We start from the raw sequence: 22,409 nt of genomic DNA on the forward strand, positions 1-22,409 counted from the left end.
AACTATGATAACATTTAACTTCAGTATACTATATTTGTATGATTTAGGCGTTATAGGCTAACATCTTGTTCATGTCTATATTCGAAAGTTTTTTATAACATAAACATAGATTATCTCTAGGAGATCACATATTCCATTTTTTTTAGATACATCTCGCAATACATGTGAATCGCCCATGGAAAGCTGGGATCAGCATGCCAACTGGACTTATAACAGATTTACAGAGGGCTCGATTGTGTGGGCTAAACTTGATGGATACCCTTGGTGGCCTGGTATGATAGAAGTTGATCCTGACATGCAAGCTTTCGTCTTCTGCTTTGAACACAGTTACTACACTCCGGTTAGTTTTTCCAGACTCCATTTTCTTATAGTGAATTAACATAGTTCTGACTTCAAGTATTGCGCTGGCAAAAAGCTCACTGTGTCGAAAACAAAATCAATCTGACACAGCTTATTATATACCCATTTAATAATTACATGTTTTGATATCTTGTTGTGCATACCACCTAGGGTACGCATTGACAACCTAAAAGCCCTCTTTTATGATTGCATACAGAATGTTAGTCTGGGTTTGTAAATGCCCCAGTTAATTATGAGCTATTTGCTGAATAGTAATTTTACAAACAAAGCTATTAAGGTAATAACCGTAAAGGAATGTAATGTTGTGGAGATTGCATGCATGAGATTTGTCTGAGTGATTCAGCCTCTGCGTATATGCCGCAAGTATTTCCTTCTTTTCATATATTCAGCATTAATGGTAATAATAATATCACTCTTTCAACAATTATGTAGGCGTTGAATTAGGATGGTCTTGTAATCTCACATGCGGTGGTTTAACTTTATTCAACAACATATCTGAAATTCAGCTATCTGTTTAACATGATCTTTCGTTGATCTACTGCTGCAGTGCAAATGTCAACGTTATGCAAATGTCAACAAATGAATGGTTGCAACCATAGGCGTTTTCAAGATGTTGCCAAACATGCATGTGCGTTTTGACAATTTACAAGAAAACTAGGCTAATGCTTCAAGTTTCCTGAATTTGAGTAATTGCGTGTGAATGACTAATCGGAATAAAATTGTGTTAACAGATTGTTTCACTTTAACATTTTTAATAGTCATTTAATGCTGTGTCATATTTACAAACATTTATCTTTCTCATATTTGTGCCAGCCCTCGCTCATATTAGAATGCATCATGGTAATCATAGATGATGTGTCCTTGCGCTTGATATATTTTAATGCAACAAAGAAATATCACATGCTGGCATTGATTCAAGATCGTATAAAGCATACTTCAGCAACACAAGCTGCGTAAAAGTACAAGTATGAACAATGTTACAGTAGGTAAATGCACAAATTCACTTGGAAAAAAATAGGGTTTTCCTTTAAATACCGAGTCTAGTAGTTTGGTAAAATTTAAACTAGATTTTTGTAAAAATTACTCATGGCTATATTTTGTCAATCAACCCGACATCGTCTTCTAGCACATGATGGTTTGGGATTTTTGTTGTATCACAGTATAGTTATCTTATTAAAAATTCATATGAGGTATAAAAACAACTTTCCTTTTTGGACATCATTACATGTGATTTAATACTCATCTGTAGCTTTATAACCAATCAATAGCTTTTGATGAGCATTTACCATACTGTTTTTCAAATATTAGGACTTTTTGTACATTCAGCCATGTACGTTTGTGATTGTATAAGTCATTAATCAAGAAGAACCAAAAATTCTTTCACTCTTTCAAAAAAACATGATTAGATTTCAAAAAGGTTCCTTCGGGAATTGTATCCACATTGCAAAACATATGTGAGCAGGTTTCAATAGCTAAACAATCTATTATTTTTGTTTCAAATCATTCCATATATTTTCGTAGGCAGAGTATCATGTGACGTTCTTTGACACAGATAAAGTAACCCGTGCTTGGGTATGCAAGAAAAGCGTCAAGCCATTTATTGCTAGCCGGATATGGGAGGTAACTATAGTTCATCGATCACTTTTACTCAAAATTATCATACATACACCTATTACCTTGTTATTACTTATAGAGACTGTTGCTCATAGTTAGGTTACATGAATATCCATTCACAAACTATTTGTAGATACTATTCAAGTAGGATATCATATCAGTACAGTAGATGCTCTGATAACATATACCTCCTATGATGTAAATTCCAGATGATGTAAAAATTTATTTGAAGTTATTTCTTCGCACTACTTAAAAAATTCCATATAACAGAAAGTGTCAAGTCGGGCGAGTTTTCAAATTCGATTTGATTGTTAGTTTATCTCGCCGCACTTGCGGAAGAAAAACCGCCGTGTGTATAGCGTTTTATCTATTATAGATAACTTTCACGACATTCTAGTTTGTCGTAATAGATCGCTAAATCTGTCGACAAAAAGGAGACTAGGATAGGTGCCCGATTGTTCATCAATACAAAGGCGATCGATGGGTGCAAGTGTTACAGCGTCGGTCCACTAATGTTAATGTCACGTGTTTTTAGTATTTTCAAAATTATCGTCTATCCTAACCTTGACCCTTGGATGCAGATAGACGATGAACTGGTAGAACTGCTTTTTGCAGTAAAAATATTTTGTTGTTTTGCCTTATAGACATGCAAAAAATTTGTTATTAGTTTTACTTTGCAGAATAGACTGTTGTTTGTAAAAAAAGCAAATCATTGTAAACCAATGTCGAAAATGTACAATCCCCATCAACTTGTTGTTAAATCGCCGCAATCAAGGTCTATAAAACCAGTGAGATCAATCATAATAAGGAGAAAAGTTGTCAATACAAGCCAATAATCTTGCAGTTACCATACAGCCCACAAATTAATAGAGTTAAGTCAAGTTTTTTCTTTTTTACAGCAAAAGGGGTGAGTTTAGAAAGATCTTTGAACAGATTAGGCTATTTACATGTATTTTATGTATAACATAAATTCCCTATAACACTAAAGTTCTTTGAATGGATTATTTACGCTGTAGGAGCGCCTACTGTGCAGTATGTAATCTTCTCCCATCTGCAGTATTTGTATCATAACATTTCTATTTGTAGAAATATCATTTCACCCAATACATTTAGATTGTGATGGTTCATTTCTTGTGTATTCTTTAATATTCTAGTGTGAAATAATAAGCACACGCATGCCTACAAACCTCATAGACAAGTACATGTAAATAATTGCTGTTTGGCAGCAATTTTCACAAAAGTGGTTTCCGCAAAATTACAAGTTAAAATTTAAATTTTAAACTTAAAATTATTCCAATCATATTTAGTTACTTGTTTTCGTTACGAATTGTCATTTGGAACTAAATGGTTCAAAAGATTGTTCGATACCACTGCACGGAGAACTTGATGTACGTTGTGGATATAGTGCAGAGCATCTGCAGGCACCAACCAAGGCCTTACACCACATCATCCAAGGTAGTGATCCTCTCGATGTCTGAGGGCCGTGATAGATGCGATTGAAATTTACAAAAATTTGCTTGCTTAATATATTTTAGTCGCTGTTTATAGTCATTAAATGATCTTTTTCAATGAACATCAAGCCTTTTGATTTTGAACAATGTATCAACACTGGTTCTAGCGTACACCTAGACCACTTTAAGCGTGTCATCTTATTTTGTCTTCATTCAATAGGTTTATAGTCGTTATTTAATTGGTTTATTACTCATAAAATTGAGAAATTTCCGTAAATATAGCTATTCTTAATAGCCATCTTTTTGTATCTTATCGGCAAACTTTCTTATGCATGAATAAAAGTTTTAAACAGACATTTTCTACTAATTTGATGATACTGTTTTACTTGTTACTGGTCATATTTTAAAAATTCTGTCAGTGGTTTTGTGACTCTGAATCATCCCGTTTTCTCAATATTGTACACAAATGAGCAAAAACCAAGTTTGGAATGTTTTAGCGATTGCTTTTTTGTAATGTTGTTTTCTTGACAGTTGTGTTAGTTAATATTCTTTATTTTAACATTTAACCATCAATCTCAATATTCTATCCCAATGATTGTTGCCAGCAAATGAATGGAAAGTCTAACAACAAAAGGCTGCAAGATGCTGTAAACCAAGCTGAGGAAAGCTTAAACCTATCTCTTGTACAAAGGCTCCGAAACTATGGATTCGCTTCTAGATATGAAGGACGTATTGTGGGACACACGTCACCTTCCAAATCTTCACTTCAAACACAATGCACTTCTACAGCCCAAAAAGGTACTCATCTCTAGCTCTCTCAGAATGTTCTTTATTTGTATGTACAGTGTAACTCTGCTGTACAGTATATCCCAATGTGGGTTACGGGTTAACTGATAGCACACAATATTATTAGACTAACAGTAGCACATAGCATAAGATTAGCGCAAGCTTTTTAATACATAAAAAGACTCCTTATCACAAAAAGCAGTTAGTTGCAGATGACATACAAAAGATCCAATACATTACAGCTATAAGCCTGTTTGGGTGTCAATATAAGAAAAACATTCAGCACAGAAAGTAGATTTTAATTTTATTATGCGGTCTTTTTTTGCAACTATTATAAAACAAAATTTTATTTGCTTGCCAACTGACCACAACTCATCAATGTTAGACATATATGTTACTAGCTGCAGCACTTGTGTAGTATAGCAAAATGGCTACGTAATTTTAATGGATGAGTGTACTATATTGATGAAAATAAGCAAAATGTCAAGGATTATTAGATGAACATAGTGGCTTTAGAGCCTAAAAGATGACATATTGCTTTCTATGTATTGCTGTTTGACAACCTTCTGATGCTGATGCATGAGAATATGGCAACCGATTGACTGTATAGAGAGAATATAACCTTTCCATCATTGTAGAATGAAGCTTCACAAAATGCTTACTGGATCAGTTTTCATTGTTAATAATTAAATAAGAACATGAATTCATGAATTAGCATGAGGCAGTGTTCAAAACTACATTAGTTAATCATCAGTAAAACATTAAAATTATAGGGTATTACTATGCTTGGTTATGAAGAAATTGTGAGCTTCTTTTAAGATATTTTCCAAGGAAGTGTTTAGTAATTTGAAGAGCAGAAATTATAAAAAAAGTTTTTTATTGTTATTCGAAAAAAATTTCCTTTTTTGTATAGTAATTTAATATTAGTAGTATAGAAATTGTTGTGGTGTTTAATAAATAAAAAACTAAATTCTTGTTGACTGGGTCCTTCTCCATGGATATAATATATAGGGTCTCATGATAAGACAAGTCGTAAAAGCTTTCATTTCCATATGCTGGTTTTGCCACTATTTGTGTAAAATGCTAAGCTAAGATTTTAATATCTTGGTAGTGTATGCATTACCCATACAAGCATCTAAATAATTTGTTACCAGGGGCAATTGAGAAGCCTGTAAAGAAAACGAAGTCGCGGAAGAGCACAAATCTCAGCGAGCAGACTCAAGAAACCGTTGCAAAGAAAAGCACAAACCATGCGGCTAGAAAAAAACAACAAAACAAAAATACTGAGGACAAAGGTGGGAAGCAGAAAGCCTGTACAAAAAACACAAATTCCGTGGGTAGTAGTAATAAGGAAAGCACTCGCAAGTCTGCAAAAGGGAAGAAGATTTCTACACTTCCCGGTAATTATTTACTGTGTGGTGTCCGGTTTTTTGCAGACAAAGAGATCATTTTTCTAGTTTGTCAGTGCTTCTAGATTTCAGTCATCTATTTGTGGTAATTTAGTCTCCATTGAGCCTGGTTTTTACTGCATGACAAGAATTTTCATGGTGAGCTTTGGAGTAGTACTAGTGAAAATTTGCTGATTGCGCAGAAGTTGTAGTTTTTTTTTATTTGTTGCTTGTAGTTGCTACTAAGGTTTCTAATATTTTCATCTCGGCCGGGTCTATTTGATCTAATACGCATAATTTAAAAACCCTTTCTGTGAAAGAGATCGATGGGTTTTCCTATTGTAATCAGTGAAGCTGATAGAGGTAACTCTTTTGCATTAATATCTGAAATCGAAATAAAATAGATTTGCTCACTTATTCGATCATATATAGTTTGTTGCATAAAGCCGGTATTTTACGTACAACTGTAGTCTAATTATGGTACCGTAGACCAGAAAACTGCCCTGATATTTCATCTTGGAGTGTTTCATGAAATTTTCATTTACCCTCAAAACCTTTTTCATCTGGTGTACTCATTATTTCCCATTCTTTCTGCATTAGAAATGCGATTGCGTCAACTTTTAGTTGATTTTTAAAGAAAGTATTTTTGTCTATCAGTCTATATGTTGTTTGTTGTGTTAGCCGATTTCATTGTCAAAATATTTGAAGATTAAAATCGACAAAAATAGATTGCGGTAAAAATGCGCAGGGAAAAAAGGCATGCCTAGATTTGCCCAAAATTATGTAGCTAGTGATACAACATATCTTTATCTCTCATGTTCACATTGGCTATTGCAATAAAAGTCTGGTCCTACGCGGCTCTATTGGCATAGTTTTTATTTTGTATTTACGATTGCTAGGATAAAATTTTAAATATAGCTGCAAATACGTTATTGTAAGTGTCTCAAACGCCTCAAATAAAGGAAATTAAAAATCTGTCATAGTAGTTTCCTCTAAATGCTGTGTAAACATTTGAGTACCAACTACGATTCTACCAGTCTACAGTAATTAGATCGTCGAGTTAACTTATTTCATCGCCGCCTTTGTATCAGTAAGTTCTCAGTTGCTACACACACCGGAAACCAGCTACTAATTAAAATAAGCACGCCACCATCTTTGAGAAGTATATGTTTGAATATATGGTGAAACCAAATGCATCCCAAAAAGTCATGTGTAGTCAACATTATATAGTCATTATTACTATCAGTTAAAGGGTTAATAAAGCCATTGTTGTACCTGGTTGGCGGTTTGTGGACTCACCCATTTTCACATACTAGAGTGGAACGTAAAACTTTTGGACCTTAAAGGTTGACTTGCAACAAAAGTCCCATTACAGTTATCTGATATGAAAAAATCCACCATGTCTTACTCTGTTGTGTTGTAGGTGCAAAATATGTGAAAAGGTGATTACAAGCTCTTAAAAGCTCAAAAATGAACAGAAAATCGCAGCCACACGAGACCGCCGTAGTTTGGACTCTCTTTCCAAAACGGCTCAAATGTGACGCAGTTGTGAAAGATGGTTTCTGTTTACACTTTCATGCAACCTTATTCTTCGAAATATTTTCACAAATATACTTCACGCATTCAATAAAACCGTGTTTATTGTTCTTACGCGTCTGTTTTATCATCATCGTAATGCTGTCACTTTTAGCAGTGATATCCTATAACTTACCGTAAAAATTCGTTTAATTTTTTAACCTTACCTCAAAGGAGTACATGTCATTGTCTGATAATCATGACGAGCCTGTAGGTCACTAGCGATAATCGAAAAGTGCTGCAGAAATTATTTCCGAAGTGTTGGGTCACATGATCAGATTATGACTTGCTGATTAGACCAAACCGAAACAAAACTGTAAAGTAGCGAGCATCTATATTTGATACGGAGTCTTCGGTAAAACCCGAAGTGTTTGTCATAAACTAGTACTACGATAAGTTTTATATTGATTTTTTATTGGCCTTTCAATTCACGTGAGAACATCACGTGACAAGACAATAACCAAATTTCATGGCTACGTCATCAAAATAAAGAGTTTCTAATCTTCAGCAGCTTTTCGTTTTTGAGCTTTTAAGAGCTTGTAATCACATTTCCACATATTTGGCACTTACAACGCAACAGAGTAAGACATGGTGAATCTCTTGATACCAAATAGCTGTACAGTGAATTTTATTGCAAGTCAACCTTTAATATTTGGTTCGTTGGAATTGAGTCGAGCTTTGCAGAAGTACCTGTTAATACAGCTTTGATTACACTTCATAAATCCATTTATTAGAAAAGTTTTCAGCACAGATGGCAACAGGGCTATGATGTATTCAATATGTTCTGCAAATTATGTTTTGCATTGTCTTCAACAATATTATTTTATAAATTTTGAAAGCTAAAAAAATTTTATTGCAGCATAAAGCTTGTATTAAAAACATCCATCCAAGTTGTGGCTACTCAGCTAGTTTCAGCTCATATAGTAGGACAAATTAATCTGCTGCAGCAAACTCAAACAAAACATATCATGGTTTGTGCAGCACACATTCGGGTCTCTCTTTCCCATTTATGGCAGTTTCCAGACCCGACACGAGTGCTCCACTAGTGAACCACATAAACATCCTGTAACAATAAAACAGATGTAATGAATGTCATTCATTCATATATATGTTGTTTTAATGTGTATCTGCTGAAACCTTTCAATTTGAGAGTTGGATTGCGAGTGTAAGTTTCAAAATGAATAATGTTTAACAAAAGCATAAGTACGCCAAGCCAACATTTCGAAGCTTTATTTTTAGAGCTAAAGATTAGCATTGATCCATCAATTTTTCTCACTTTCTACAAGTGAGAAATAAACATAAATTCTAATCATAAATCTAATTTACTAGCTAAAACTGCCAAAGAAAATTTTAAGCAAATGTTATAGCTAGGTGAAACGATAAAAAGTTGTGAAACGATTAAAAAGTTATGAAACGATGATTCTTGGTAGCAAAAAGTACCCTATCTTACTCTGCAGCATAACGCTGCTGACACCTGGCAGCTCTAACCATAACCTGTATGTCCCAATCTTTAATCATCTGACGCTCAGAAAACTTTGTCTCACATTCGCGAAACTAAGCATAGTTACAATTCTATTGTTCGTCAATAAAACATTTCGGTGATGTAATTCAAAAATTAAAGTTGTCAATTAATTCAGTAAATTAAATATCGATGTACGTAGCTACTAGAATCTACTACTAGTCGATGCGCGTAACTAACTTGTAATACAGTGAAATCCCTAACAACGAAACACTTCGAAATCACAGATAACCCGTTTTAACAGCGATATCATTTAATATGAGCTATATATAAATTTTGTGCAGATTATTGGCTAAAGAAGAGATCTTATATTTATCGCTCGTGTACTTTTTTCACATGTATCACTCGTTACATCACAAATGAAGAACCCGCTCAAATCTGAGCGCTGTAAAAGATGGCCTCATTCAAACGCTTATATCTCTGGACAGGGTTATTCTACAAAGACAAAAATGACATCAAATTGTAGCTGATGTTTTAGCTTTTTATTGGTCAATTTTCATTAGATTCTTATTCAGAATTTCATTAGATCGACTTTTTTGACGCAATCACATCTTTAATACTTATAGTCCTTTGTTGTACAATAAATAATTGCTCAACAGCTTTCAATAAACCTATGTAACATTTTTGTAAAGGCCGAAACATGCTGCATATTTACCAAATTGGCAGGCATTGTGGCTATGACTTACACAGTTGTGAATGACAAAGGATTGGCGCGTATTGGCCATTCTTCATATACACTTACCACTTTGTGACGATTTGCTCGCAGACTGTATAGTTCATAAATCATGAAATTCTATTTACGGTGTGCCATAAAAAGTTTTTTAGTTTTGAATCTAATCCTAGTCAAAAAAATATCATTTGAAAAGTAAATTTATAAAATACTCATATTTTATACAAACTGATTTGTATTATAAGCTTCATACAAGAAGTGGGTGGATGCATAAATGTCAAGAGAAAGTGATTTTATTACAATATTTTGTCCTCAGTATGCTTCGCAGTGCAATTATTGCAAAGCTGACGCTACTAATAGCTTTCACAACCTTTCACTTTAATCTGCAGCCTGTGTTGTTGTAAAAAGTTAGCATCAATCTCAGAACATGAGAACACCTGAGACTTAGGCTGGCTATCTTCGATGTTATCAATGCTTGGTTTGGTGGTATTGCTATAGTATCAGGGAAACTTGATGAACTAACTTGCTCAGCTCTGATGCCAAGCACGGAAAATCCTCCTGCAGTCAATGTCAGTAAAGCTACTTCTCTTCCTGCTGACTCTCAAACTACCTCACGTGATTCACAACAATTTGTTGACATGGAGAAAGAACTAGATGAGGTTTGTTATGGCATTGTCTAAATATCACTGTAAACTAGTACAGCGAGTCATAATAGCACTGTAAACTACTACAGCAAGTCATTATAGCACTTTGAACTAGAACCTACAGTTTAGAGCAAATATTTCTGTTAGTATGAAAATATTTGCCAAGTACGACTTTATTCATAGCCATAGGTTTAACATGTGTTACGGGCCGAAGTGTTAACCTTTTCATGCATTAGCTGCTACCAATGTAGTGCACAACCTGGCTGTCAGTCCAATCTGTCTTCAGCACACTTCTCCAAGGCAATATCTACGTATTAGCATTAAGCCCAATCATATAGCCCTCAGGTTAGTGTTTAAAATGTCTGTTCTAAGGAATCAGAACAAGATGATGTTTTGAAGCAAAATATTTTTACTCACCTGGTGGAAGGCGCGAGCATATGCATGTCACGTTTGGATAAAATTTTCTGGAAAGTGTAGAAATGCAATGTTTATGTGACCTTTTAAACACACACAATGACGAAGTGGAATTTATTAATATAGATTATAATTTGAGATCAAATCATAAGCAACTGATGAACTCAAATTTATCTACTAACCGCTGCTACCCAATTACAGTGCACCGTCAGGATATGATGTTGATCCGTTCTAAAGTTGGCATCATATGGTGAAAAATTCGTATGTAGGGGTATAGAGACCATTGTAATTATACAATGCAAACATCCCTTGGTTAAAATCGTCAAAATTTTATAACAAAAAATGTGTACATATTGAACATTAGTAACAAAATAGTACGTTAACTTTAGTAGCTATAATTACCTACAATAACTGTATTGTATTTAGCGTATTTTATTGGTTATGATCTGCAATACAATGCAATATTATAATGTGTGTAATGCAACATTATAATGTGTGTACCAAATGCAGTCCATATGGTAAGAAGTTCTTACATTCAAGACAGACGTTTAACATAAACTTTGAATTCATTTGAAAATAAGTTTAGCTTACTAAACACTTGAAGCTAAGTTTTAGTATGTGTTTTTAACTATTTTACTGAACTTCAACTTTATATCACAAAAATTTTATTCTTTTTAAGTTTCTGTCTTTACTTTCACTATAAAATTTAGCGTGTCTGGTTAAAATCTTTTTCAATTAAATTAGAAAGGCCGAAGGAGTAGTTATCGAAAGCGGCCTCTCCCAGGCTTGACCATTTAATGGCCATCGAAAAGAAAAATGAAGTTTTATTTATTATACAGACTGGTACATGTAGCGACTGAAGCAGAGAAGAGGCAAAATGTATCAATGCTAATTATGTTATTGTACACTTGGAAATAAATTTAATACGTAATAAAAGATAATTTTTTAGCAGGCTAAAAGTTGTTTAATCCTGTCCAATTTTTCCGACTGGTTTTTGACAAAAGTTTTAAGATAAAGTTTAACACTTTTGGGTCCTGAAAAGCATAAATGGCCAGGAAGACACAGCTTTCCTGCTGGTGCAGAGAGTGCTCTAAGAAAACAAGCTAACTTGGTGCAGTAAAGAGGATAGCCTACTTGAACACTTATTGAGAATGAGGCTGACTGGTGCACTGTGAAGGCTGGTGCAATGCGGAAAATTGCTAGCTAGCTAACGCTTGTAAAAGGATCCAGAGAAGATTGTACAGTAGTTTGTCTTGTATGAAATGTGCCCAAGAATCAATGTAACCATACATACAGATGTTTGTGCGTATTTATACCCTAGAAGGCAGGGCTTTAACAACTTCTTAAAAGTATTGTAGATGCGTCAAATATCTTGAGTAGCTAGTTATATATGAGTAACATACGATGATTTGTATTTACATAGTCAAAAACAGGCCTGCCTGCATAGACATGATTAAACAAGAACATAAAATCAAAATGAAATAAAACACGAAATAAATATAACATGAAAAACACACCGCACGAAGAAAATAAATTAATTATATACTTTATACATACATTGTACAGTATTGTTTTACTGTACCAGTCCACATCAGTAAATTAAACACTTTAACTTTTCTGCCGATGTAGGTTTTCCTGTGCCTTCTACTTCCTCACCACTACTAAATGGTTGCTCCTCTTAAATGTTAATCTCGTGCATGGCCTCCACTCCTTCAAGTCGTCAGTCGTAAGCTCCTCCTTGTGTTTGCTTTAACGGTTTTTTGTTTTCAATTGCAATTGTTGATTGGTTGCGACCATATTCCTTGGCAATATTAACAATACGAGCGTCTTTTTCCTATTTATTTATTACCTCCAACTTTGTTGTCATGGAAATGAGTTTTCCTTTGTCTTGTAACGTTTGCATCGGTCTCAGATTCCACAACTAAAAAATTAAGTATAGATACTTGTAGTTATATATGTATGCCAAATAAAATTTTATAGTAAAAGCGAGTATAACGCTGACAATGAATATTTGCTCTCGCTTATGTACTTTTCACAAAATCTCCCACGTGGAATGCTGACCTGAAAGAAGTTGGTCATCGTGTCTCTTCAAAACGTTGTGAAAATATTTTCGGCAAACCGCATTTCGGCGTCTTGGTTATTTCGACGTATGTAATAAGCACACCAACTGTCAAATTTGAACTCGGGGGGGGGGGGGGGGGGGGGGGGGAATTTTCTTGAATTTGTATGGTTAAATAAAATTCATATGGTGAGGTGAAAACCACACCATGTTCAACTTCGTAAAGTGATAAAGTCGCATAACAGGGTAATCGTATCCTGAGGGTGCACTGTATTTATCATACAACCATGTATTCTATTACTGCTGTTTCTACAGAGTGATTAGTCATGTTTTATTGTTTTATCAGTTGTGTATAGCTTTCAATCGTTGACAGCTCATTAAAATTGATTAATGTTAAAAGCATACATTTTTGAATATTACTCATCAGTTTTGCTACAATTGCGTTATAATTGTACAAAAATATTGACTAAATCCACTTTTACAACCGGTCGTCAAATAGATTTACGGTTGTAGATGAAGTTTGTGCAAAGTTTTTCCGCATTCAAATAAGCCTTAGAATGTCCTAACAACTTTTATCTTCTAGCATATGTTGTTTTAAAATAGGAATTGCCTAGTCCTTGGCCTGCAAACCTTAACAATTTTATCCTCTCTAAAAAGTAGCTTGATCAGTTTGTGTATACATTTACTCATTGTTTGTATAAGTAAGAATCAATTTAAATATTGTGTTTGTATAGGATATTGTGAACTTCAAAGAGTATTGCCAAGTCTATCCGTTAGTTCTACTCACAAAGTCTATTGTATTAATAACAACATGTATTTGTCATAATTTATTGTCGTTACCTTTTATTAAGGCCTACAACTCAAAACAGTGTTATTGGCATTTCAGTAGCTTAAACTGTTTTTAAATAGTTTCGGATATATTTGTAAATGGTTTTGTTTTGATTGGTGTTTTGCAGCAATATTTAGAATGTCTTTTAATAGAAAAATGTTTGTTAACAACATAGTTTTATACTATACTCCTTCCATAAAAGTACTCTCTATAGATTAATATATAAAGTCCTTGCACCACAAGTTTCAAAGTTTTCAAATCATACAGGTCTAGTAGCTAAGTTTTGAACATGATCTAAATTAGATGAGTCAAAAATAATTTTTTCATCCTTTCATTTTTTATTTGTTTTGAGGACCTTGAGACGCTCATTAGTAGCCCTGGTTAGCAAAATTGGCTGGTACATTACAAAGTAAATAATTTAATAGTCATTAGTATATTATTTATTGCATTTATGTTTTAACTTTTGCCTAAACGAAATAGGCAAGTGTATTTGGTTATCTGTTTAAAAAGTTTGGTTTCAACACACTTTTTACAACATTTGGTATATCAGCTTCGGTTGTACCAGCTTTTGCCTGTAAAGTAAAAGATATATTTTTGCCTAGAACGACTTGATCTTTTTTCAGATAGAAAGCATTCTCTCACAAAGCCTCATGTCTCAACACTCTCTGTCCCTTAGCCCGGCTCCTCAACGCAGTAAAACTCTGGGTCTGACCACTAACAATAATAGACCTCTGACCCCTACTCATAATCGTGATAGATCTGTCAGTCCAACCTCTAACCGAAGCAAATCTGTAAGTCCTGTCCGAAATGCTGATAGCATGTGCAGTCCAGCGCCCACGGCATCTCAATCTGGCCAAGAAGCTCATAGTCAAGCTGGAAGTCAACCTAAAAATGTTGATGCTCTGCCAAAGCCACTTTCTGGCAGCAGCCAGTCAAAGCTAAAGATTAGCAATAGTCAATCAAGTAGGACAGTAAGCCCAGCATTCGGCCGCAATGCTGTTAAGAAGCCCACCAAGAAGGGCTTCAAATGTCCCACTCGAACTGTCAACTTGAACAAAGGTTTGTTTTTGGAAATTGAGATTTTTAGATTTGCTGTAGCATAAACTGCATGTGGCATTGTCAGTGTTTTGATTTGGAAACACTGTTAGAAATACGCCAGAGATAGTGTTAAAATGTATAATTATGGATTTCCAGGTTATTCTTTAACCCGCTTAGCCTTTGTCATCTTACGTCGTAATTGTGCGTCAAAAATTTGTCTTTGAGTGGTAGCTCTGAAATTACACCAATCTGCTTGTACAATGTACTTGTCCTTGTAGCAATCTTATCCTTTTCACTTTGCACAAATAAGAATTGTATGTAAAAATTTGCTATTCTCATATCATTGCTTGCTCTGCTTCCATGAAAAATAATTTTTCATTGAAGCAGAGCAAGCAATGATATGATTTGAGAATAGCAAATTTTTACATACAATTCTTATTTGTGTAAGGATAAGATTGCTACAACACTCTTGAACACTTAAACACTGTTCAATAAAAAAATAATTTTTCATTGAACAGTGTTTAAGTATTCTAGATCTAAAATTGATCTCTTTTTATGTAATAACTATATAGCTTTGTCGCTGATTAAGGCTGATATTTTACTGCTGACGCAATTCTCTCTAATCATTTTTGCCACATAAAAAAGCTGCTATTAGCAGTGCATTAATTTTGTGAGCCATCAGTCAGCCGTTAAACATGAACTTATACAAAATTTTAGTAGATTTTATCAGAAAGTAATCAAACTATCAGAATTTTCGTATTGTTTGTGAGGTGATCTTACTTCCAGGATGTTTCAAAATTAAAATCGACGTTGCTAAAACGTTTACACAGTTGAAACAACTAAAGAATTTTTTACCCTCTAGCCAGTACAGTGGCAACAGTTGCCACCTTTAGCTGCTGTTACAAATGCCAGATGTGGCTTTGGAGGTACTGCTATGTTATCTATCTAACAGTGGAATCCAATACCTATATAGAGTTAATAACATGCATTTATTTGGTCCTTCTGCAGATCAAGAGGCATCCAGCAAGTCAGTGTCTATTGGGGGTTTGAATTTGGCTGACACTTCCATATTCACTCAGGAACTCTCTGGAGCCCCCACAACCCAGATGTCATCAGCCTCGCAGTCGCTCAAGCTATCTAATAACTCTTTATTCACACAGGAGCTTTCTGGAAAAGATCCTTTTACCAGAGCGTCAAACATTGAGCCAGATCACAAAATTTTGCATTCACAAGGTACATGGCATCCGTTGCTTTCTTATGAACCAGTATTAGTTAGATGTTACAGTTAGAATATGAATATGCTGTTGCGCGTCTTTTTCGCAATATCTTCGGCAAACACACATTCCATTACTTTTCAAACGATTCCTGAGATCAATGCTTTTGTTGTATCCATATATAGCCTTTAGTAAGTTGCTCAATGGTTTTTCTTTTTAACAATGGTTTTCAGTGACAAAAGTTGGAGTTTTCCAGTCGATTTTTATGAGTTATTTGTCCTCCTCTATGATATGTACTAATTTTTAGTCAGCCCTCAAATTTATCAAAATGTCCGAATGTCTTTTCAATGCGGTATTCGTTAGAGTTGGGGAGGTTCGGGGATTCTGCATGAGCTTCTAGCTGGCTACATGTGCAAAAAATATTAATAAGTTGATCTTTGAATGAAGGTACATTGTAAGCATTCGTTTACTTAGGCCTATTGCAATTGCATAAATTTGGATTTGTCACCTCCATTACGTTATCATTGAAATGCAATCGCCATGGTAACCACTCTATTGGTTAGAAGATGGTGACCCAGCGACATATTCTATAAAAGCAAGTTTGGTATTTTTTCGTTATACTACAACTGTTTGCTTGTCGTAGCCCACAAGCATACAAACATTAATTATGAAAGGGATGCACAATGGTCACAGACATTAAAAAGTCTATCAGCGTATTAATCAACGAGCGAGCGTTATGTAATGTCGATAATTTAATAGTTTATATTGTTCATGAACATTCAGAGGTGGCACGAGTTTCACAGATTGATCGATATTATTTACAATATCATGATGTAAGTAAAACGATATATATAACAGCGAGCCATTTAGATATAAATACAATATGTGACAACACCTATTCAAACTTGTAAACCAGTTTTAGGACCTAGGCTCTGCAGTGGTCGCCTTAGGAGGTTAAGGCTTTTTCAAATTTTTAATTTATATACTGTGTGTAGGAAAAACTAAGCCTCTATTCCCATATATGTTGTTCAGTTCCAACCGTAATGATTTTTATCAAGGCAAAAATCAGTTGGAATATTATATGTTCTGTAAAAAGTCATCATCGGTAAAATTTCTTCGATCAACCTCCATGCATGTTATTAAAAGAAAAGTGGTTTTTACTGAATGCCATTTAAATATTCTTATAGTATTTTTTCTGATCATCAAAATAAGTCATAATGCAATCACAATGCTGTTATGCTTATGCAGTTTTCAATAGAAAATTAACGAATATTAATCGCCTTATGGAATGGTTATTAAAAGTATGAAATATTTGTCCGCTAAAGCCTTTACAACTTTTTGGGCTGGTCAACTACATTTTCAGACAGACTGTTGGTATTATGCGTAACTTCTAAGATCGTAAAGTGGTTGTTTATAAGATTTGCAAATATACTAGGATGTCACAAAAACCAAAGTTGTAATGGCAGTATTATAGGATAAGGTGCAATCGGCTGTCAGGTAGAACAATGTAGTGACAAAATGTACATGAATTATTTGACACTTTTAGTCTTTGGGTGTAGAGGAGACAATCTTATGTGATTGTAGGTGCTGATAGTGCTACAGCATTTGACAAGGAGAACCTTCCTCTTAGCCCATCTAATCGGCCTATTCAGAGTGAAGACCCACTTTACCCTCTTAACAACTCTATATTCACTCAAGAACTCTCTTGCAAGAATGTATTCATCCCAGCCTCGAATGTAGAGTGTGGACACGATCAACTTGCAGGCTTTGATAGTTCTGTATTCACACAAGAACTAAGCAACAAAGGTAAAGATCCACTTGTACATGGACATTGCTTGAGCTACAAGTTAATATGTGATGAATAATCTGTGTAAGGGAGCTTTTGAAGAGTAATGCAATGCTGTTCAAGGGTGGCCCTAGCTCACATTTGACAGTACAGTCAGGCAGGCAGTGACACTCTAACACTTGAAAGCACAACTATATAGCTGTGTTTTTTACATCATAAGATCAGATGGAAAACAACTCCCTGAATTATTTCGAGATCAGGCTTCAATGTGTTAAAAATCTAAATTCCTGCCTTACCATACCGCTGTTCCGCGAACTTGCATAAAAATTGTAACTAAATATTATACGTGTTTGATATTTTCATATATGTATGTCAATAACTTGGTTTGTTTTTGAATGTTGATAATATGTTATAATAGTAGGGAAAAGGTTAACAGGTTAATAACATAGCTGATACTAAACAAAAGATCAACATATGGTGTCTGTTCAAATTGGAATAAACAAATGGGCATGTTCCTAGTTCATTCCGTAAAACTCGCGTGCTGCTCACAATTCTAGCATTCGCAACTTCAGTAGCAATTTGAATTTGTGCATTTATCCTTATCTGTTTAACAGACTTGGTTTAACTTTTCACGTCAAAAATGTTTTTTAAATGTAGAAAAATATTGTAAGATTTTTTGTTTTTGTGGCATCATCTAAAGTGAAACAAGATCACTTGTCATGTAACGCATGACATCAAAATATTTGGACGAACAATTTTAGAGCATAACTAATTCATTCACAATGAAATCCTGCAGAGCGCTATCAATGATACCGTATTACATTATAGCCACTCGCCGACCACCATATAAATATCAATATAAACATGAATTTAATTTTTGCAATTGTAGTAGCGGCTCAAATCGATTTTGTATCGGGGTAATTTTTAGATTTTTCATTAAAAACAGATGGAGAGATTTTAACCTCTACAAACAGTAGACTCTCCAACAACGTAAATAGTCCATTCCAAGAACATTTACGGTATAGGGATTTTATGTTATACAAACAGTAAACTACATGTATATGTGAATTGCCTAATTCGTTCCAAGGTATTTTCAAACTAACCCTTTGGCATATATGACAGAAAAATTGGACTAATTGTTTAATTTAATGATTGTACCGTAACTGCAGTATTATTGGTGTGCATCGGCAACTTATATCCTTTTTCTTATTACTCTCACTCGTTTAATGGTTTGTGATTGCGGTAATTTTACAATAAATTGAGCTCATTTTCAACGTCCATTTACAATGATTTATTTTTTCTAGACAGCAAGGTCTATTCTGCAAAGGAAAATTAATAACATATTTTATACATCTTCAATAAATAAAAACAAAAATGGATTTTCACTATAATAAGAGTGGTGTGTACTTGTCCATTGTCTATCTATCTCTAGTGGGTCAAGGTTAGGCTGAAATAAATTTTTCGACGATACTCCACCTAGTGACATTCACATTGGTAGACCGACAGTGTGACACCTGCACCAATCGATCATCTTTAAGTATTTATGAACAATTTCGCAGCTAATTATTTTTTGTTTCGTCAACACATCTGGCGATTTTTTACAGCGAACTAGAATGTCACCAAACTTGTAGACATAATAGAGATAACGCTATACATTTTTCGTTTCTTCTCACAAGCTCGGCGAGAGAAATAACGCAACGTTTGAAGGCTAACTACAAGACTATCATTATTCATATGGATTTTGGAATGTGAGAGCTCGCCACAATTTGGAACTACATTGTATAGAATATTTTCCGTAGTATCAAGCAAAACCTTTACATAAATTTTTTACGTTATGGGATTTACGTTCTAGGAGCGTCTACTGTATTGGATAGAATATTAACAAGTTTATATACTAGTTCCTTCTGAAAACCAATGAGCAAAGAAATTGATCATGAAAAATAAATAGAAAGTTGACACCTGGCTGATGATGTCTCCGATATTATGATGCCTATGTTCCTTTCTTCGAAAAACATTCCATATGTCTATATTAATGACATTTCAGTTAGGCCACAAAAAAGGCAAATCAAGGGATCCAGAAAGGCAAAAAAGATATCAAAGATGGCTGAAGAAGACTATGGTTCTTACTCTGAAGGTAAATAAGAAACATTGATGGTTGTAATTAACTTTGAGGCACCAGGTTAAGTAACCTCGTTAAGATGCTAAATAATTTGATACTTTGATGTTTCCATGCTCTAAAAGGCTAGCATTTGTTATTTTTCACTTATGACTGTTGGTTGTATATTGACCAATGAAAACCAGGCATTCAAAGCTACAGTAAAACCTGTATGTGGACACCACCATTTTGAACGTCATCACTAAAGGAGAAGGGTTAAAAATAGGGTGCCACCCTTTAATTGAATGCCACCTCTATTTGATCGCCACTTTTACATTTTTTGATCTTTATGAACTCGTAATAGCAAGTGATCGGCAGACGTGTCCACAAAACCGTACTAATAGGGACTTAATTATATCAATGACAATTAATTCATTCGTTGTTTCTGTTCGTATCGAAATTCGTTTTACAACTCCAATTTTTTTCGTTAATAACTTTGATTTGCAACACCATAGAAATAATTAGTAACTGTATCAGGCTAATAGTAGTTACTTTTTTAACACGGCCTTTTTTAAAATGGGAAAAAGTTTTCACATTTATGATGAAAAATGTGCTATTACGTGTTTTGAGGCTATAATAGCCTCAAAATAATTATGATTAAACGCAGTTTCTCTTCATTTGTGCTAGAAGTTATTATTCAAAATGGCCTAGCATACAAGTTTTGTTCGGCTAAAAATTGTTTGGACGCTAATATCTACTAGCTTAGCTGTACAGAAGAGGAGTTGAGACCGGAAGGTATTGTGGAAGGTATTGAACAGTCAGAAGAACATGAAATGTTTCAAACAGCAGCAACTATCAGAACGCAACTGACCGAGCAAAAAATAATATTTTGTTTTTAAAAATGTTAATATTTGTTCTAAATTGTTAATTTTTGTCGCTGCACATATTATAATTATGGTTTGTTTATGTCACTTGTTCTTGAATATATATTTGTAGCATTTGATGAATTATTATTATAAAAATTATAAAATTTGCAGATTTATATAGCATATTATTTGATAGCATGATTGCAGTAATCTGAACTCAGCTTATGTTGGATCGACGTTCGTAACTCTTGTTCTATTTTCCATGAATAGCCAGTTTTGGCTGCAAACTGTAGCAAACATATTGATAAGTGCAATGAGCTTTTATGCGACCTTGTTGACTATAGTTATAAGACTAATATGCAAATACTAATAGAAAATATGCCTTCAAATTTAAAATGAAATAAAAAACTTTAAGGCTCCAACAAATTTTAGCGCAGGCTATAAGATCATCGTAGGTTAATTGTACATATAGGCAATAGATATCAACTGGTAGAGACATTCAAATCAGCTTCTCCGTGTATATATTTTTATAGGTTTACAAGTTGGAGGTGAGTTAGAAAATTTCAAAAGGGTTTATGTTACATCGCCCGAAAGAGTACAAAATATCGGTGCCATTCAATTCGCCCGTGAAAGGGGTAAATTTATCTTCTCAGCATTCTGACATGGTGTTTGAAAAATACAATGTGACCTTTTATTTGAACGTCACCTCTAAAGCGCCACTCTAAGGGAAAGGTCAAAAATAGAGTGCCATGGCATTCAAATAAAGGTTTTACAGTAATTTTTGTTTTTGCATGTATTATAAGTATGGTTTTTGTGTGTCATTTGTTCTTGAATAAAATTGCTGGGTTATAGGATATTATAGCATCATTGCGGTTACCTAAACTCGGCTTAAAATGGATCGACCCTCATAACTCCTTTTCGATTGTACATAAAAAGCCAGTTTTGGCTGCAAACTGTAGCAAACATTGATTAGTGCAATGAGCTTTAATGTAACATTGTTAAATATAGATATGAAATGTAAATGTCTTCAAATTTAGACAGAAATGAAAAATTAAGAACTCCAACAAATTGCAGAGTAGGCTTTAAGATCATCCTAGATTAATTGCAAGCATTAGATATTGACTGGTGAAATAGTTCTCGGCTTCTCAATGCATATTTATTCAAAAATATACAAGTTAAATGCAAGCTACAGCGGATGTGCATCCAAAAGTGTTAGTGTTGCTCCACTCAAAAAAGAGCGCAAAATATAAGTGACATTCGCCTCACTTGTAAAAGGGTTAATCCATTTTCCCAAATTTCTGACGAGGTGTTTAAAAAATACGTCCTCTATTTGGCCCCCACCTCTAGTAAAACGCAACTATAAGAGAAGGGTTGAAAAATAGGCGCTATGGCTTTCAAATAGAGGTTTTATGATAAATGCAATGTCTTCGTATTTTTATTAGTCAGGTAGAGGACTATTATAATGGCTAGTTAGTTATTTCTGGAAGCTTTGAAACTGAGTTGAAGTTCTGTAAACTTTATAAATGTTGTTCTTTTGACACAACATGGCTTGTGATTATTTCAGCGTAGCATATTTATATGGTACTCTAAGCCATGGCTAAAAGAATTATTTTATGAGTAAATAACTCCAGATAAAAGCAAATTGTCCCTCCTACTGCTAGGACAACGGTGTAGGTTGCTGTAACACCGCTGTGACCACCGAAACATCACATTCCAGTTGAATACTTTTTACTGTTGCTCAGCTTTTGTAGCAGTGTTTACTGATTAGCCTGATCTTACCTACAAGGATCTCATATCATACACGCAGGTCTCAGCACATCCCAACCGGTATTTAATTTGTAGATCAACACTATATACTGCTGTTACTGTTACAGGTAGCTCTGACTCAGATGCTGATGTAATAAATACTCAGGAACCATCGGATCTTAATATCCTGGACATTCCCAGGGAGTCATAAATGATCGCTTGCTGTATTGAATACAGTAGGTTTTTATCTAATTGAACATTTTTACTTGTTTGTGATATTGTGACATTTTCAAAATTTTCTTTATCTTATGGTATTTTACAGTGTTGTTAACCGTATTGAAACACATGATGCTGT

General features: G+C 34.3%; 2 protein-coding genes across 2 annotated transcripts in view; both read left to right on the forward strand.

The window, feature by feature from the left end:
* LOC137407939 (zinc finger CW-type PWWP domain protein 1-like) overlaps nt 1–10,404 on the forward strand; it is a 40,013-nt gene extending 29,609 nt beyond the window's left edge. The window contains exons 8-13 of the mRNA XM_068094326.1: nt 147–340; nt 1,882–1,980; nt 4,031–4,223; nt 5,366–5,611; nt 9,862–10,022; nt 10,294–10,404. Of these exons, the coding sequence (XP_067950427.1) occupies nt 147–340; nt 1,882–1,980; nt 4,031–4,223; nt 5,366–5,611; nt 9,862–10,022; nt 10,294–10,404 (1,004 nt within the window). The remainder of the gene's footprint in view (nt 1–146; nt 341–1,881; nt 1,981–4,030; nt 4,224–5,365; nt 5,612–9,861; nt 10,023–10,293) is intronic.
* A 3,542-nt stretch (nt 10,405–13,946) lies between these two features.
* On the forward strand, nt 13,947–22,315 carry LOC137408549 (serine/arginine repetitive matrix protein 2-like). The gene is made up of 5 exons (XM_068095117.1): nt 13,947–14,368; nt 15,356–15,580; nt 17,146–17,367; nt 19,392–19,481; nt 22,183–22,315. Exons 1-5 carry the CDS (start codon nt 13,960–13,962, stop codon nt 22,263–22,265), a joined length of 1,029 nt encoding a protein of 342 aa, XP_067951218.1. The 5' UTR covers nt 13,947–13,959; the 3' UTR covers nt 22,266–22,315.
* Nucleotides 22,316–22,409: the final 94 nt, after the last annotated feature.

This window comes from Watersipora subatra, chromosome 11, assembly GCF_963576615.1.
Source record: "Watersipora subatra chromosome 11, tzWatSuba1.1, whole genome shotgun sequence".
Taxonomy (NCBI): domain Eukaryota; kingdom Metazoa; phylum Bryozoa; class Gymnolaemata; order Cheilostomatida; family Watersiporidae; genus Watersipora; species Watersipora subatra.